Genomic DNA, 16,968 nt, shown 5'->3' with positions numbered 1-16,968 from the left:
CACTACTTGGCATCATGAACCTTCCACAGAAGTGTGTCAAAATAAACCCGTAGTCCAAAATATGTGCACCATACAATGTTCAACATCTCTTTTGAATTATTTTTATAGGCTTGTGTGGTAGAGAAGGACAAGGACCCAGGGCAGTAAGGTAAGCAGAGCCTGTGAGACGGGGTGGGAAAGACCCAGGTTTGTGATCAGTCTCAGGCTCAGTACTTTTTAACCAGAAAGACCAGTCTGTGATTTATCAATTTCCCTTGGGGAAAATAAAAAAAAAAAGTTTTATGCATTTCCATATACTTGCAAAAATGCGAACAGCGGTGCTTCTCCACTGAAAATTTTCCAGCAAATTCCCAAATAGCCCCATTCTCTGGCTTGAGGCTCTTTTCTTGCTGACAGTGTACCAGGTTCTAAGTCTGGATGTACAAGAAAAACCACATACGATGTTTTTTACTTAATTTTATAGGAGGTGAATGATCCTGATTTGCTTTCATGTTTGGGTTTGTGGTAGTGCCTGCAAGCAGTATTTGTAGTTTCCAGTTCTGTACTGTATAAGAATGGGTGTTTTGAGGAATTATGTGATTACTCAACTTTGAGATGGCAAAATTCTGGTGAAACTGCTTTCAAAAACATCTTACAGCCCTGACTTTAGACTGTTTTGTAATGGGGTTATATGAAATGATGTATATGAAAATATAACTGTTATTGAGTAAGTATTGAAAAACCTATTACACTATGCTATTGAGCAGTCATACTGAAATAGTTTCATAGATCAGTTCTGGGACTCTTATACTAAAATCTGCAAAACTAGTACTATTTTTACTAAAAAAAAAAATATATCATAAATGTGAGCTGTAGAAACTGTGTGGTGTCAACTCTGGGAATAAAACTCTTGACTTATATGCTTTGATTTGTAAATACACCCAAATAATTAAAAATAAGTAATACTAAGGCTCCCGTATCAAGGAAGAACTGAGTATTCTTTTTCGGCCATCATTCGAAGAGCCTCAGCTACCCCGTAGCGGCACAGAGGCAGCGACGAGCCACTTCCCGGCAAACAGTAATGCCTGTTGTGTTGTGTAAATGGAGGTGACAGCTTGCATTTCATAACAACTTTCCCATTCTTAATTTGCTGGAAAAAAAAAGGGGGGGTGGAAATTGAAGGAAAGCAGGTTTTCAGTCTAGAAGGCAGGGAGCTGGCAGCTTTGTGAGAGCAGTAAACCTTAAATACTGTGAATAATTTCAAACTTTTAAAAGTTTAAATACCCAGGTGTGTGGGGGTAGTTCAAGCTGTGAGTAATGACCTGAAGTCTAAAAACTTATGGTGGACAAACATACAGTTGAAAATACTCTTCTTCTGAAATCTGAACAGCTCAAGGTTTGTTGTTGTGGCCAGGAATAGTTACTGAAAAGTTGAGGCTCCTTTATCTCTGCGTTGCCTATTCTTGGCTTTTCCGAGGAGATAGGAGACAGGGGGTTGGCCAGTCAAGGAGGATGTTGAACAGTTTGTTGGAGGCTCTCTGGAGGTGTCTGTAGACTTTTAAATGTACTTACTTTGTGGCGAACAATTGTTTTGTTTGTATGAAGCGGTTTTCTGTCACTTTTTTCCCAAAATGTTCAGACTTAACACTTGGAGTCTTTCAAACATGTTGCTGTGCCCAGCACCTGCAGCCCAGAAATGGATGTCCTTAGATTAACTTGGGTAATTTTAGACATCTGTCTCCTAAATAAAAACACAGCATTAGCACATCAGTGTTAAAGGAAAATTCTGCTAACAAAATGTTGCTCAGTCACATATTTCCTGCTGTTTGTCCTTCTAGTCTTTTTTTTTTTACTGTCTTTATCATTGCCTTGTGATCTTGTATTACATAGAGAACTTATCATAAATGTATAGAGCTTCCATACTGCTTGGCCGTTGTCCACTAAGGACAATTTGTCCATTCATCCTTCTTCTTGTTGCTAAAAAGGACCGTGTGGTCGTCACAAATGAGCTGGAAAATACACATGCAAGAGTGAGTGCTCACTCCATCACATTTATGGCTTAATTTCTCCAAAGCTTTGGTTCCTCAGGATGTAAAATTCTTTTAAGGCAATGTTAATATTTTTATGGGTTCATGGGTTAGTTTCTAACCCTGCTTTACGGTATTGCTCAGAAGTTTGCTTATTGTATTATTGTTATGGCAATAACTGTTTTATAAACGCTCATCTAAATACTTTTAGTCTTGTTTTCTTGTTTTTCTTTGGGCTAAGATATATTCACATGTGACTAGGATTATTAAAATAATCACGTACTCCACACTCCACAGCGTATGAAACACAGTTTCTCAAAGAAGCGGCGAGCCACCCAGAGATCTGCTGGTATCGCTGCTTGCATCAAAGCCAGAACAGCATGAAATTATCCAAATCCTCGGTACTTCACGTTACATGAGGCTTTTGACTCTGAAATCCCACTCGATGGCACTTTCATTCCTCTGCTAACGTAGTTGTAGGGAAGTAAGAGCAATTGTAATTAGATCCACATTTCTGGGGATTGCCAGAGTCCCTCAAGGTCTCTGTGTGTTGCTGTGGGTACGAAGCCAGTGTCTGTCTGCAGGAGTCTTGCCTTTTCTCAAGGCAGCAGGACCAAAGAAATCCCAAACAGATACAGAAATTAGGATCACATGAGAAATAGGGTGCCATTTACCCTCCTGTATCGCTGTTGAAATCCAGGTCTGAGTAACTACCACGTGTTGGATGTGCGGTGATTTGTACAGCTCCACTCCTAAACCCAGTTGCAGGGATTAGGAGTTGGAGCAGCAGACTTCCTGGGTGTTGGTGCTCTGGATTCGGTCCTGGGACAGGCTTTAAAGGGAAGCTTTGAGATGCAGAACAAAATGCAAGTAGTAAAACACTGCTAGTTGCTTGCTAGAACCTTAAAAGTGCAGTTGTTTTTTGATTATTTTAAAAGTTTGTTTATATATTTCAGGAGCACAGTAATGTAGGCAGTGAGCCCTTCAGGAAAGGGCTTGCATTTATTCCACTTCCCATGAGCCAAACATCCCAGTGTCACTTCATATGACAATCTGAGGGCATAGTATTTGCAGGCATAACACTTCTGTAGAGTTTGTTACTAAAAGATAGTAAAGAGTATTTGTGTACATCATTTGTGATTGTTGATGCTAGAGACCTGGGTGCCAAAACCACACTTTGAATAGACAAATATATTTCATTTTTTTTCATGCGTTAGTATGTTTTCGCTGCAAAGATCATGAATCGTTGTTCAAATATCTGCTCCTGTGATGTAAACTACAGTTTAACTAATGTGAAACAATTTATTTGGCTGAATGTAACTTTGGAAAAGCACAGTTTAATTTAGTTTCATTGCTCTTAGTTTTAGAGGTGGAGAAGACAGTCCTCTTGATGTTGAAAGAAGAAAAAGGGTAATGTTCATTGTCGTGTCAGTGTTTGATCTTGATGGTTGAGTCTTTACCCAGGCTGTCACTTAAATTAGGGGGAAAATTGTCCAAGCAAATGTTCAGGTAGAAGGAAACCTACCTATTTCAGGTACTCGCATTGGAAAATGGTTCTTACAATGTTCATCTGTTGGCATTATCTGCTGGCATGTGTTACTGCACGATACTGGCTTCTCTGTTTTTGAAAGCCCTTTCCTGATACTAGGTGCAGACTAGGCGTAAGTAATGGTGTCCACCAAGATGTAATAGCACACTTTGATATGTAGGGACACAGGTTGGGGGGGGAATCAGAGTCTCTTGTAGGGGCACCACTGGTGTCAGAGGAGAACGGATACGGAAAACGCACATCATCTTCCTCTGGTCGGGAAGACCCAGAGGCCTGCAGGAAGCAGCAGAGCATGGTGGCCCAGCATTTGGTATCTGCTTAGGAATTCAAGAACCACGTGTAATACTTAGTGTTGAATCTCTTCAAATAATTTTTTGGAAGTTGTGGTTTGTGTGTGATGTTGATACTCAAAGCCTTCTAGCGAATGGCAATATAGTTGTTCCTTAAGTGGGAGTGCTGGTTAGTAGGCTTGGAAGAGGCTGAGTTTGTGTTTGATTTTTGTCCCTTAGATGTATTCTTTGTTTATATGAACTCTTTGATGTTACAGAAAGTAAGCTGATGAGCAGATCTGGGGGGTAGCAAATGGTTGATACTTGTTTCTGTGGCTGTTTACTCTTACAAAAAATCAAGAAGTGGTTTCAACTTTATGTTCAGCTTATTCTGCTCAAGTGATAACTTACTTCAATATAATAGTGGTGCATTTAGGTTCAAGCAAGAGACTGCAATTTGAAGATGGCAAAAAGAAAAATCATTTAAAAAAAAAAAAGGCAGCTGGAACACAATTGGGGCAGGGAGTCTCAAACACATTGTAGTGTTCAAAAACAGAAAAAGCAAAAAGGGATCTTTCTGTTCCTACGACTCCAAATTCTGTGGTAGAAGCCAGAGCATGTTAAATCACTGTAGCTCAAGTGGGAATAAGGTTTGTTTCTCTCCACTAATTCTTTTTTTCTGTGAATGGGTTGGTTGGTTGGTTTGTTGGTTGGTTGGTTGGTTGTTTTTTTTTTTTTTTTTTTTTTTTTTTTTTTTTTTTTTTGTTTTGTTTTTTTTTTTTTTTCTACTTTCTTGTTCAAATTCTGAAAGGGAAGACAACTAGTATCCACTGCAAAGTATTACTGACTTGACTTTTTTTCCTTAATTCTGGAAGGCAATGCAAGCTGCTGGCTGCCACAGCCAGAGAAGACTTCCCAACACTCACAAGGAGTGTGGCAGCTTTGACAAGCAGCATGACTAGGTTAGGGCATGGATGGCTGTAGAGGCAGAAACAGTGTCTGAAGGGATGATCTGTGCTAGGGATGCTAGATTAGACCAGTGTTAGCCCTTGAATTGTGTTTTTGGTAGGCAGGGAAACTTGGAGCAAGTTCTGGATATTGCAGCTACTTTACTTGATTGTGGTTACTATGGTTGTAGTTTGCTGTGGTTAAAAATGCAGTGCTCTACTTGCTTTGCTTGGCTTTTTTGTAAAGGACTTGTAACCAGTGTATCCTGGCTGTAGTGGCAGTGTGGGCCTTTTTTGGAGGATTTTATTACTCCTCTTATTATTACTATTAGTACGCCAGTTGCTTAATTTACCTGCTTTTTTAAACCTTTCTAAGCTTGCTGCTAGTGCGAGTGAAATGGTCAAAATAGGAATTTGGAAGCTATTGGATTAGTTGCGTTATTTAAAACAATAAATCTGTTCTAGTAGTACAGCAGGTCTTGAAATGTGCTGGGTGTTGAGCAAAGTCTCAGCAGCTTTCTGCTCCCGTCCTTGGTGCGGCAGGAGAAACCCCGTCAGCAGGGCTGCTGCCTGCTCCCTTCGCTTTCGGTTTTGGATTTGCCCTTACCAGCGAGCTGGCATGGCGTGTAAGAGGGAATATGCAAATATGGGGTTTGGAGAAGTTGTGCTAGTTATGTCAGTGGCTGGCCAGAGAATGATAAGCCTTAATAGACATAGTGTGCCATCACAGGCACAGATAAGGAGCAAAGAGCACGGGGCAAAGTGTCTCCGCAGGAGCACTTTAAAGCTGGTCTTTTTTGGATTCCAGCCTTCTCTAAGGAAATGCAATGTGACTGATTTATGCATTCTTTTTAAATTTTAATTTAAAAATGAAGTTTCCATTTTAAAATATCGTCATTCAAGCAGTGCAGCACTCCTGCAATGGGAACAGCAGCTCGGTAGCTGCAGAGGTTGGACATAAGGCCTGGAAATAACATCACAAGCAGACACATCAGAGTTGTGCGAAGTAGAAGAACTCTGAAGGTGCGCTCAGATTCTTGAATTGGGATTTCCCATGAATGGCTTGGGTTTCTGACTTAGCTGGTTGTGTAAACAGAAAATAACTAAGTCTGGGCAGAAGTGTCAGCTTCAAGCAGTGAGGTTAATCATGTGTAGTCATGTAGGGAGATGGTATCTGCCCTCTGAAGATTTCTTGACATTTTGTCTATTTTGTCTCTCTTCCCTCCCCCCCCCCCTTTTTTTTTTTTGAGTAGGTGGTCAGCAGGTTGCTTGACACAAGCTACTGTTGTCAGCTTTTAGTGTGGTTGCATCGATCTGAAAATCTTTTCCATGTAATCAAAACACTTTCTTACATGTTTATTCTCAGTCATACAGACAGAAATTGCTGTATACAGGACTTTTGATGCAAGGTTATTAAATATCTTTGCTGTTCTGTGGAACAAGTAACTGCTTGATCTGATCTGCAAAACATTTCAGCATCAGTATTATTTAAGGCTGAAGACCAGATCATCTTTGTTCACTCAGAAATGTATGCAGATTGTAGCATAAAATGAGCGATAGTTTCTGTGTTGAGCAAAAAATCCAAATGCCAGTGGTGTTGAGACAGGTCAGAGGCATGATTACAACTTGTTACACAGACTCTGTGATAAGCTGTGATAGTGAAATTAAATATTTGGGTATATCTGGCTTCAGTAAGAGCATCTTGGTACCATTATACAGAAAACCAGTGCCGAGAGAGGCTTACTAGATACTTGGATTTTCCTGTGATGGAGTAGAACTTCTCAGGGTGTTCCAGTGTCTGTATCATCTAAATGCAGATATTACACACGAGCAGTTACTGTTTTATATGTTACGGGGTTTTTTAGACACATGAAACCACTGAGTGGCTTCCTGAAGTCTCTCTAGATGTTTGTAGTGAAACGTGCACGCAGGTAGAGAGCTCTGCAGCAGAAACCCTTGGGTTTCTATGTTCCAGCTGTAGACTTAATGATGCAATGGACAAGCTTGAGCAACTGTTGCAGTTAGTATTCAGCTCATAATGGATGACTAATGGAGTTGATAACCTGGTTTTCTTCCCCTGCCCCTAGCTGTGTGGACACAGGGAGCATAGATCTTTCTGGCATGTTGAAGGGGCCGCATCAATCATGAATAGTTAGGGTATTCAGAGTATAAACTGCTTTGATATGCCAGGCCAGGAGGGAAGAAGTTTCGAGTTGTTAAGCTGAGAGCACGTTAAAGTTTGAGGGATGCAGGAGACATGAAGGTACAAATTTCTGCAAGATCTGTGAGGACAAATAGCCAAGGTATTGGTTACATGTGGAGCTACTTGTTTGTGTAAATCATAATTTGAAATGGAAATAGTCTTTGAAAGGCAGTTGGCTTGTGTATTTTGTCTGAGCACCACTGGGGACTGCAGACAATTGTGTGAAGATGGTGTGTCGGAGGCTGGCACGGCCATTCTGCTATGGGAGCGTGAATGCCCGCTTGTCTTCTGTGCTCCTGCCAGTGAGCTTCTGTCCCAGCCTCAGGACAAAGTCATCTCAGTTACCTTCTCTTGTTTGTTGTTATTTGTGCGAGGTTCGCTGCTTCAGGGAACCAGAAGCTCATTTGAAAAAAAGTGAATTGAAAGATATGAAGGAGACCGATGTTTATCAGGAAACTTATTTTTATTACTCTGTTCCTTCTCTTAAAGTGTAGCCACAGTACATGGTTGGCAACTTCTTGAAAGCTGTTTTTTCACTATTATCCCGCCCAAAATCAGCTGTGATTTCATGACATAGATGGAAGAAAGGCAGCATCAGACTTAATGTTAGATGAGGCTAAAAAGTGATGCAAACACAGTTTGGCACATTTCTTAATTTTGGGATTTTATCTTGTTTGGTAGCAGCAGTACTTCCCATTAAATAGGGGCATCAATTTGGTTCTTTATAAGTGGAATATTCTTCCCTGGTTGCTGAAATAAATCTCCATACTGCTTTTGGTGAAGTCATTTTCACTGTGTAAAACTGACTGTAGATCTCTCTTTTTATTGTCATTATAGAAAACCTAGAATAAACTCTCAGTTGGTGGCACAACAAGTTGCCCAGCAATATGCAACCCCACCACCACCTAAGAAGGAGAAGAAGGAGAAAGTGGAAAAACAAGACAAAGAAAAACCTGATAAAGAGAAGGAAATTAGTCCGAGTGTTACAAAGAAGAACACTAACAAGAAGACCAAGTAAGTTTTGAAGGATGCGCTGTTAAATGTGGAGTGATTACAGTAGCATTGTGCAGTTAAACTAACATCATATTCTCCCTCTTCCCTCCAATTCTTACAGACCAAAGTCAGATATTGTGAAAGATCCTCCTAGCGAAGCGAACAGCATACAGTCTGGGAATACTACAACAAAGACCAGCGACTCAAATCACACTTCAAGGTAACTGTACACTGAAGTTAAGCTCTCGGTATCTGACAGCTGTTAACCAGCAGACACTGTTTTTTTTGATGGATGGAGACAGAACCCACAGGGTCTGTCAGTGCTGGCGTGGCAAGACCATCAGTAGTTATGAGCCTTCTCCATGTACAAGCACTCAAACACTCTGCTGGTGAGGACAGATTCAGGCATTGGAAATAGTTGTTCTGTTTTCCACTCAGTTTTCATTTCTCTGCTAAAATAATCGTATTGTCAATTGGGCAGTAATGCTTTTGACTGTAAAACACAGTGGAGGAAAAACATTAACCAGCAATCGTAGTGATCTTCATCAAATTCCTATCCTTGCTTGATAGCAGTAACAAAGGTTACTTTTTTTTACTTCCTTATCTGTAATTCAGTCACTGTAATTGTCAAGATAATTTTCCAAATATATGGTAATTAAAAGACCTGCATGAACACATTTGCTGCAATCTTGCTATCAACAAAACGCGTGAATGGTTGGTTTCATGTTTGTCTAAGTTTCAAATGACTGGCTGTCTATGGAGAGAGGTTCACTTCTGGTCTTGCCAATACCGATACTCCATGCTTGTTTTCTTTAAGTGGTGTCTTGTGCTTTATTTCTTAAATCAAAAATTTAGCAACCAAGAACCCTTTTTATTTTATTGAATTTAGAGAGCTACAAGAGACAGAATTCAGCTGGGCGCTTTGCCTGTGTGGGCCATATAAGAATTACATCTCTTTTTAAAAAAAGTGCTGTAATAAGTATTTTATAGTGAAGCCACACGAACTGAAGCAATGTTAGTTGGCTGCAAACAGTTGTAAAGCACATGGGAGCTATGGTTCGTGCTGCTGTTAGCATCAAGGTTGGCAAGACATGACTGCAGAAAATTGTTGTCTTAGTTTTTAAATAATAGCATGAAAACATTTAATAGGAGTGAACACCCTTTACACAGTAGCTCGCTTGAATGCAGTGAGGGCAGTGTCAGATTTGCTGTGCTTGGCTGAGCCGTTCGTGGGGACTGCTGTTAACTCTTCCTCAGCCCCTGAAGATCCAAGTGTCCGTTCCTGACTTGCTTGGAGAAGTACAGTTTTATCGCAGAGTTTTTTTGTTTCAGTTTGTGTTTGTGTTTTGTTTTTTTTTTTTTTTTTGTCCTGTTCTTTTTGAAACGGTACTTATTTTGAGACTTAGGATGCAGGAGCCCTGATGCACTTGAATAATGACATAATGTTGAACTGATAGATTACATCAAATAATTGTTTTTACTACTTCAAGGAGTCATTCTGTCTACTGCAGAGTCTGTTAGTCCATGTTTTGTGGCAAGCTTTTGTCATTCCTAATTAATCCTTAATAATATCAGGTCTAGCTGGATATTTTTAAGGGATACATCATCTCTTTCAGTTCTTAAACTGTCTTTTTAAGTGTTTAGTTTAGTGGAACTTTTCTTGCAATTCACTGCCCTCAGGAGTGCTGTCAAGGGTCTTTGTAAAGGATCTGATTTTTACGGTCACAAGTTACTTGTTCAGATTTTTTTCCTGTCCAGATTTCTTAACTGTTTTTTTGTAAATTGCCTTTAAGGATCTCTGGATTTTTCAGAAACTCTGTTTGAACTTCTTGGATGCTATGCCTGTTTCTGACAAAGTATCTTGGTTTATTCCATGCTTTCCTGTGCACTTTCAGATTGATTGTTTTGAAACACATTGCTTATTTGGCCATAAACGTTTTTAGCTATAAACATGAAGCATCAAGGTGTTTAATTTTGCAAAATAATGTGGATGGGTCAGTCCCTTTTCCTTTTATAGGAAGCAAAAATTGTATGCATGTGCTGAAGAGATTGTCTAGAGGTTTCCATCTGTGGTTCATCAGCTCTTTGTGCAGGGGAGACACCTAAAACCTCCTGCAGAAATGGTTGGAGGGCTCAGTTCTAGAACTGATATTGAGAATATGTTTGTGAGAGGGACTGCTGAGAAATCCTGCACCTCATCCCTGCTTCCCCCCAGTCCTTCCATGCTGCTTCGCCGTGGCGTTTAAAGATGCCCGGGCAGCTTCATTCAGGTGCTCGGTGCCTGGCTTATCTCAAGGGCTGCTGGTAGCAGGAGCTTTTCGGGCAGAATGTAACACAACTCAGGCCGTATGAACTCCTTTTTCTTTTTTTTTTCCTCTTCCTAAATATGACTATCTGTGCTGGATTTTGACAGGCAATAGCAGGAGCGCACGTTCAGCCCTGTAGAAAGGCGGAGGCAGTAAGGGCTGTTCCGGTATCTGGGCCAGCATTTTTTGGCTGTTTCTGAGTACAGGAGAAAACAAATGACCCAAGCAAATTACAGGAAGAACTGGGTTTCCTAGAGGAACTTGGGGCTTAGAGAGGAAAATACGTATGCATACTACGTTTCCGGGAACGCTTGCTGCTGTGTTTACTGCTGATGCTTTGAGGGCAGCCGGTATCTGCCGAGACCTTATCTGAATGCCAACGGAAACCCCGAAACTTGCTGAGCTAGCTGGCCTTTCTTGTTACCCACAAACAAGGTGACATCATTTAATCTAGCCTGTGGTTACATGTTGAGTTTGCCAACTCCTGCAAGCGCGTACGTACGACGCGTACGCGTGGGGAGGTGTGTGTGTCACTGCTGCGGGAATTCACTGTGGGTTTGGAAAGGCTGGTCACTGAGCCGGGGGCTGTTTCAAGTAGGAGGTTTTACTGATGGTTATCCCAGTGCAGCAGTATTCTAATTGTATTTTCGGTCTATCAGAAACGCTTTTCCTGTGGTACTTGTTCAAAATTGAAACAGTCTCCTAAGCTAGATATGAAAATACTATTTTTGGTGCAGTAACTTCATTTTTGGTAAGGAAGTTTGCAGAAATACAGTAATTCTATTTTTGAAGCTGTACATCCGTCCTTATTACTTTTTTCTATTCTGTCCAGTTCTAGAATACCACTTGGATAACTACTACTTAAGGACTTTCGCCTTGTTAACTCACCACTGCAAGCCATTGAGTATGCATGGCAAATACAAAGTTAGCTTAATTTCCTTTTTTTTTTTTTTTCTTGTTTTGACCGCACTAGCCTAGTGTGCTGCAGACGAGGAGGAGGAAGGGCAGATTGGTTTAAAAGCTGGAGCTTGATCCCAAAGTAAACTATCCTTCCCTCCGTCCCCTGGAAGAAGGCAGTTCTCAGCAAGCTACATTTCACTGATGTATAAAGACTCTCCTTTTTAATTTCCCTATTGGGAATATTCCACTGCTTAAACCTGACCCTTAATTAGGAGCAAAAGCTGTAAATTGCAGCAGTCGCTGCAGCTGACTTGGAATTTGCTGGTAGCTGGAGGAGTGTCCAAGGTTTGTTGTATCAGATCTTTGGACCAGCCCTTGAAATGTGCGTGAATGTCAGCTTCTAGAGTCTAGACCCTTATTAGCTACATTACTAATTGAATGATAGCACAGCATGCAAATTACCGAGATAATCCTGAGCTATAAATACCAGTGTGTTCTTTTCTGGTGGTTTTGAGTATTTTTTTTTCTCTTTTCTTTTTTTTTTTTTTTTTTTTTTTTTTTTTTTTTTTTTTTGTGGGGGGGGGGTTGGTGTTGTTTTTTTTTTGGTTTTTTTTTTTTTTTGTTCCCTTCCCATAACCAAAAGTGCTAGCTGCAAGAAATACTGTTGTACATTCTGGATTTTATTTACAATAGCCTTGGTTCCAGAGGGAACATTCTGAGTGATTTTATACATAGGCTGATTGGGCATCTGATTTGTATAAGCTCAAAGCAGTTGAAAGAGAAGCCAAGTTGTCCCAGTGCCTGTGTTTGCAGCTGCAGAGTTCCAATATGGGAATGAAAGAGCCGTGGTCAAATGCTTTCATGTGGTTTTGTATTGCAGAGTCACAGCCTTGTCTCATAACATCAGGGCACATGATGAGATGGTGAATTTAGATAAGAGAACTCTTTCATCTGCCCCTTGGGGAGGAGATCCTTCGGTCTGTCTGGCTCCTGTCCGCTTGGCTCTGCTGTAGTGTCCTCCTTTCTGGCCGAGCTGGATTAGGGATAAATCTACAGCACAGTACCCTTTGCAGAGAGCTCTGCAAGACAGGTTTTTCCTCTGGGGCTGAGCAGCCCTCGCAGCCCGGGCTGTCGCAGGGAGCAGAAGGTCAAACCTTTGTCCTCCGCCGTGCAGTACTTGCTGCTGCTTAGGTTCTCCTCCCGGTTATTGCCATCTGCGCAGGCGAGCAGAGGACAAGTCACCCTGCGTTTGTTGTCAGATGCTTTTTCTAATAAACTTTTCCTTTCTTGTTTATTTTTATCCTTCTTATTAATGTTTCCTCATTTATTTTAGACCCAGACTGAAAAATGTGGACAGAAGTACCGCACAGCAGCTGGCAGTCACAGTGGGAAACGTCACAGTAATTATCACAGACTTTAAAGAAAAGACTCGCTCCTCTTCCACGTCGTCTTCTACAGTGACCTCCAGTGCAGGATCAGAACAACAGAATCAGAGCAGCTCGGGCTCTGAGAGCACAGACAAGGGCTCGTCCCGTTCCTCCACGCCAAAGGGGGACATGTCGGCAGTCAACGACGAATCTTTCTGAAAATTGCACATGGAGTTGTGGAAACTATGAATCGGGGTATGAAATTCAAACACTCCACCTGCCCATGTTGTTCAAATCCTGGAAGAGCCTCTTCTGTGCTTGAACACACACTTTCTCGGACATCGACTTCTTACTGATGCAACCAGGATAATTTCTGCTTGCCGTGGGCATCTGGCCACCAAGGAATTTCTCACCCTAACGATTACTCTTGACACTTTTATGTATTCCATTGTTTTATATGATTTTCCTAACAATCATTTATAATTGGATGTGCTCCTGAATCTACTTTTTTATAATATCTGCTGTGCACAATTTTCCATGAACATTACAACTTTTTGTTTTGGGGTAGGGAGTGGGTGGGGAGGGAAGGGGGCTTTATTTATTGCATTCACAAACTCCATCCTCTTTCAACATATCCTTTTTAAGTTCAGTTCTTCTTCCAGTTATACTGTGTACTATCAGTTTTGATATAAATTATATATAAATATATATATAAATAAATATATATAAAGGGTTATTTGAAACCAATACATGGAAACGCTGGTGCTTGAAACACTGTGAAGTGAAAAAAAAAAAAAAAAAAATTGAACAGTTCAAGATCTGGGACAGTCCCCTTCTGTGGAAGTACTGAAACTGAAATGGAACTGGTCTTAAGTGAAAAGTGTTCCTGAAGGTTTGAACCTGGATGGGACCCGTTCTCTCTAATGTTCCTTCCCCGTTTCTTCCCTGAGCAATGGCTAAAACGTTCTGGACATGCGGTTTTGATTTTTGTAGCTTGGGATCTGAAATGAGAAAAGCTTACTCCAGGTAGCTTGTATTTCCACTACGGTAACTCAGATTGGTGACGTGCAAGTTCGTGCCCGGCTGGAGCGTAAGCGTTCACAACCAGACTGGTGTTGGCATGCCACGGATCCGTGTCTTTTTGGTAACGTGAGCATCGCCGTGTCGTGCAGAGCCCATCCCGCAGACGTTTGGTGTTCTTAGGTTTAATGACTTTTGTCCACCTGCATCAGTGACCGAGGTAACTTTCGAAGTGGAGTGGTTTGCTTTGGGTTGGAAGGCAGCAGGGAGCCGTAGGGCTGGGGGGGGCGATGGCGGGCTGAGGGAGCAAGCTGCTGCTCGTTCCAGCCGGCGGCACGTGGGGCGGTCGTCGGCAGCCCCTGGCCGTGCTGTTGGGTGGCTCTTCTCCTTGAATCCCATCCGGAGTCCGAGGGTGGTTTCTGAACAGCGTCTCAGCCGGGGATGACGTTGGGCTCATCGGCGGTTGGATGCTGCTGGGTTTTCTGCCGTGGGAGCAAAAGTAGGGGAAAGCTTTCACGCTGGCAGGTGAGCGGCACGCGTGGCTCACGACCAGCGTCTCCTTCATTCTTGCTCTAAAGCTATTCAGACTGTAATTTCTTTTCCTGGCCTGTTAGTGTTGCTTTACAGTTTACCTTCCATGCATTATCCTGCTAAAACACTAGGCCGAAGAGGTGAAACAAACTTATTTTTGAAAACAAAACAAAACCCAAACCTCTTTGGCTTTTCATCTTTATTTAGTGGCCCCAGGGTGCTTTGCAGTAGTTTCAGATGCGGAGGCTGTGGCTTCATTTGACATCAAATGCATAACTTCTGGGCGTGATGAAAGAGGGCCACATTTTGACAACTTTGTGCCAGCTTCTTATATTGTGAAATATTTGCTTAGCAAGAGTAATTTCTCTTTGTGGAGGCAAGTGATTTAAGATTTCTTTTAAAATCTGTGAGGTTTTGAGTAGCAGACGTAGGTTCCTTCCACGCTGGTGACAGAAATGTGTGAGGGATCCGTTACAACCCTTGCTTGAAGGTACGTGCAGTGGCAGTGCCTTTGCAGGAGTGGTTTTATTGGGAGTATGTTAACGTGGGCACCCCGACTTAATTCTGCTTATATTCACAGTATAGGCTGTCTTTACCTTTTTAAGCATTTTTAAAGTATTTATTAAAGAACCAAAGGAAACCAGATGCTTCCTATGAGCATCAAGACAATTTATTATACATAGTTTTAAATACTATGAATTTCTCAATCCACATTTTAACATTAGTGGGATATTGCAAAGACATTCCTTTTCCAGTTTTTACTATTCCTTTAAGGGTCTCAGGGAGGGTAAACTGGTCAGCCATATTTATTTATTTTACTGAAATGTATTGGAATAATTTTTTAAGAGAGATTTTTTGAAGATGCCCCTGAACTTGTATATTTTGCACTGCTTTATAAATGATCCATTATCAATTAGGCTTGCGTGCATCTTGGCCGTGATCCAGCGAAGAATGTGAGCGCGTGGCGAGTCCCTCTGGCTTTGGTGGGGCTAATTCTGGTGCTTCGAGTCAAACCGCACGCTCGCTTTCTTTGTTGAATCTGGGAATTTGTGCAAAAAAAAAAAAAAAAAAAAAAAAAAAGCATTGTGTGTACCAGGAAATTGCTTCTTTTTCAAGTGAAAATGGACCTGTAGATCAGTTGAAAAAGCTTTAATGCCGTAACCAGCTACTCGTGGCTACTGGTAAAGTTGGTAACATCTGTCTCTATGGGCGCGCCTCCTCGATAAAGTAGCTTGCTATAAATAAGTGGGAAAATTTCTTTGGAACAAGCGACCTGTAATTCTGCATTCAGTAGAAATTGCTAGCTAAGCATTGAACCTCCCTGGCCTCATCTGTAGCTGTTGTGTTGTAGATTTGAAGGGTAGTGTTTGCTTTTACGGTTAATTTCTCAAGTGGGTGTCCCCCCGGCACGCGCCCACGGGTGGGGTTCCCTTGGAGCTGTGTCCGTGGGTTATCCCGCTGTCGGTGGGGAGCGTGTTTAGGAACCAAACCAACCAAAACACTAGTGTAGGGGGAAGGACCAGATTTGTGGTGTTCAGTGGCACAGAAAGCAGGTAAGTAAAGCACAGTGTTACGTTTGCAAAGTTTCAACTCTTACACAGACACACACACAGAGACACCAACACAGCTTGCCTGACTTGCTCAGTTTGACGTAGTTCTGCAAAGGAAAAATGACAGCGTTTTACACCACCAGGCTATTTATTTTAATTGGAACACTTTGCTTGTTTCAAATTGGACAGATCGAAAATTTGGCAGCAGCTTCCGTGAGTTTATTTCCACTGAGATGTTTTCACCTGCCTTACCAAGATCATTCTCAGTCTACTTTTTTAAGCTCTACCATAAACTTAAATTATTGAAAATTTATTAATTGCTGACTATATAATAACCTTTGCTTGTATGTAACCGAATGGTTTTAAGAGCCAACATTTAGAGTATGACAATGGAGCTGAACAGTTTTTAATGCGCAAGCAGTTCTGTTCTTGTGTATGACTTGTAACCTTAATTTACTGTGTAAAGATGGTTACATTATTTCCTTAGCTTTGTTTGTTGGAGACAAATATAGAATGCTTGTTTAAGTATGTCAAAACATAATCTTATCTTGTGGATTTTTATGTTAATGTATTATACGAGCTATATTTTTCATTTGCCCAGAAAGACAGCTTGTATAACGCTTTTGAAAGTTTTTCCGCTCTGTAAAGTCTTTAGAGCTGACAGTCCTGTTAGGTTTGTTTTAATCTTCATGCTAAAGTGTCAATGGTGGTTTTGTGAACTGGTCAGAAATTCACAGGTCTTAAATGTTTTTGGGAAATTTATATTGGACACTGCTCTTTGTCTAGCAAATAAAAGATGTTAATATATTCCTGTTACTGGCATGTGCACGACTGTTATTAGAAGCCACTTTATCATTTTCCTGCTTTAAATAGAAATGTCTATTTATGAATTCTGCTTGTAGTTTTTTCACAAATAAAATAGTAAAATTTAATTAAATCTGAAAGCTCTCTTTTTGGGAGATGCCAGTATTCAGAAAAAGCGGAGAGTCCTGTTTGGTGAAGTACTTTGTCAGTCTGTACGTCTTGTCCGTCAGCCACCGCTTGAGCACCCCACTTCTGCAAACACAGGGTTGTGCGCGGAGAGAACTTCAGTCAAGTGAGTAAATCCAGTTTGTTCCCTGCGCTAGCAACGTACAGAGAGTTTGTGGCAGATGTGTCTGCAGAATTTGGGTACTTTGAAATAATAATTTTCCCCCTTCCTCTAGCTGCAGAAATGGTGAAGCTCAGTGTGGAGGATTTCAGTGAGAGCCCTCGGGGGTTCCTTCGGCAGTCTTGCGCTAACAAACTGCCATGAGTGAAATTAATAAAGTTTAATAGAGAGCCTAAT

General features: G+C 41.2%; 1 protein-coding gene across 1 annotated transcript in view; it reads left to right on the top strand.

Annotated features, from left to right (window-relative positions):
• LOC104365955 (RING1 and YY1 binding protein) overlaps positions 1–16,573 on the top strand; it is a 46,730-nt gene extending 30,157 nt beyond the window's left edge. The window contains exons 3-5 of the mRNA XM_042799742.1: positions 7,812–7,988; positions 8,089–8,187; positions 12,507–16,573. Coding sequence (XP_042655676.1) covers positions 7,812–7,988; positions 8,089–8,187; positions 12,507–12,759 — 529 coding nt within the window. The 3' untranslated portion in view covers positions 12,760–16,573. The remainder of the gene's footprint in view (positions 1–7,811; positions 7,989–8,088; positions 8,188–12,506) is intronic.
• The last annotated feature ends 395 nt before the right edge of the window (positions 16,574–16,968 follow it).

Source organism: Tyto alba, unplaced genomic scaffold, assembly GCF_018691265.1.
Source record: "Tyto alba isolate M040663 unplaced genomic scaffold, T.alba_DEE_v4.0 Super-Scaffold_3, whole genome shotgun sequence".
Taxonomy (NCBI): Eukaryota; Metazoa; Chordata; class Aves; order Strigiformes; family Tytonidae; genus Tyto; species Tyto alba.
Note: the sequence above shows the minus strand (reverse complement) of the source record. Positions and strands in the feature narration are given on the sequence as shown.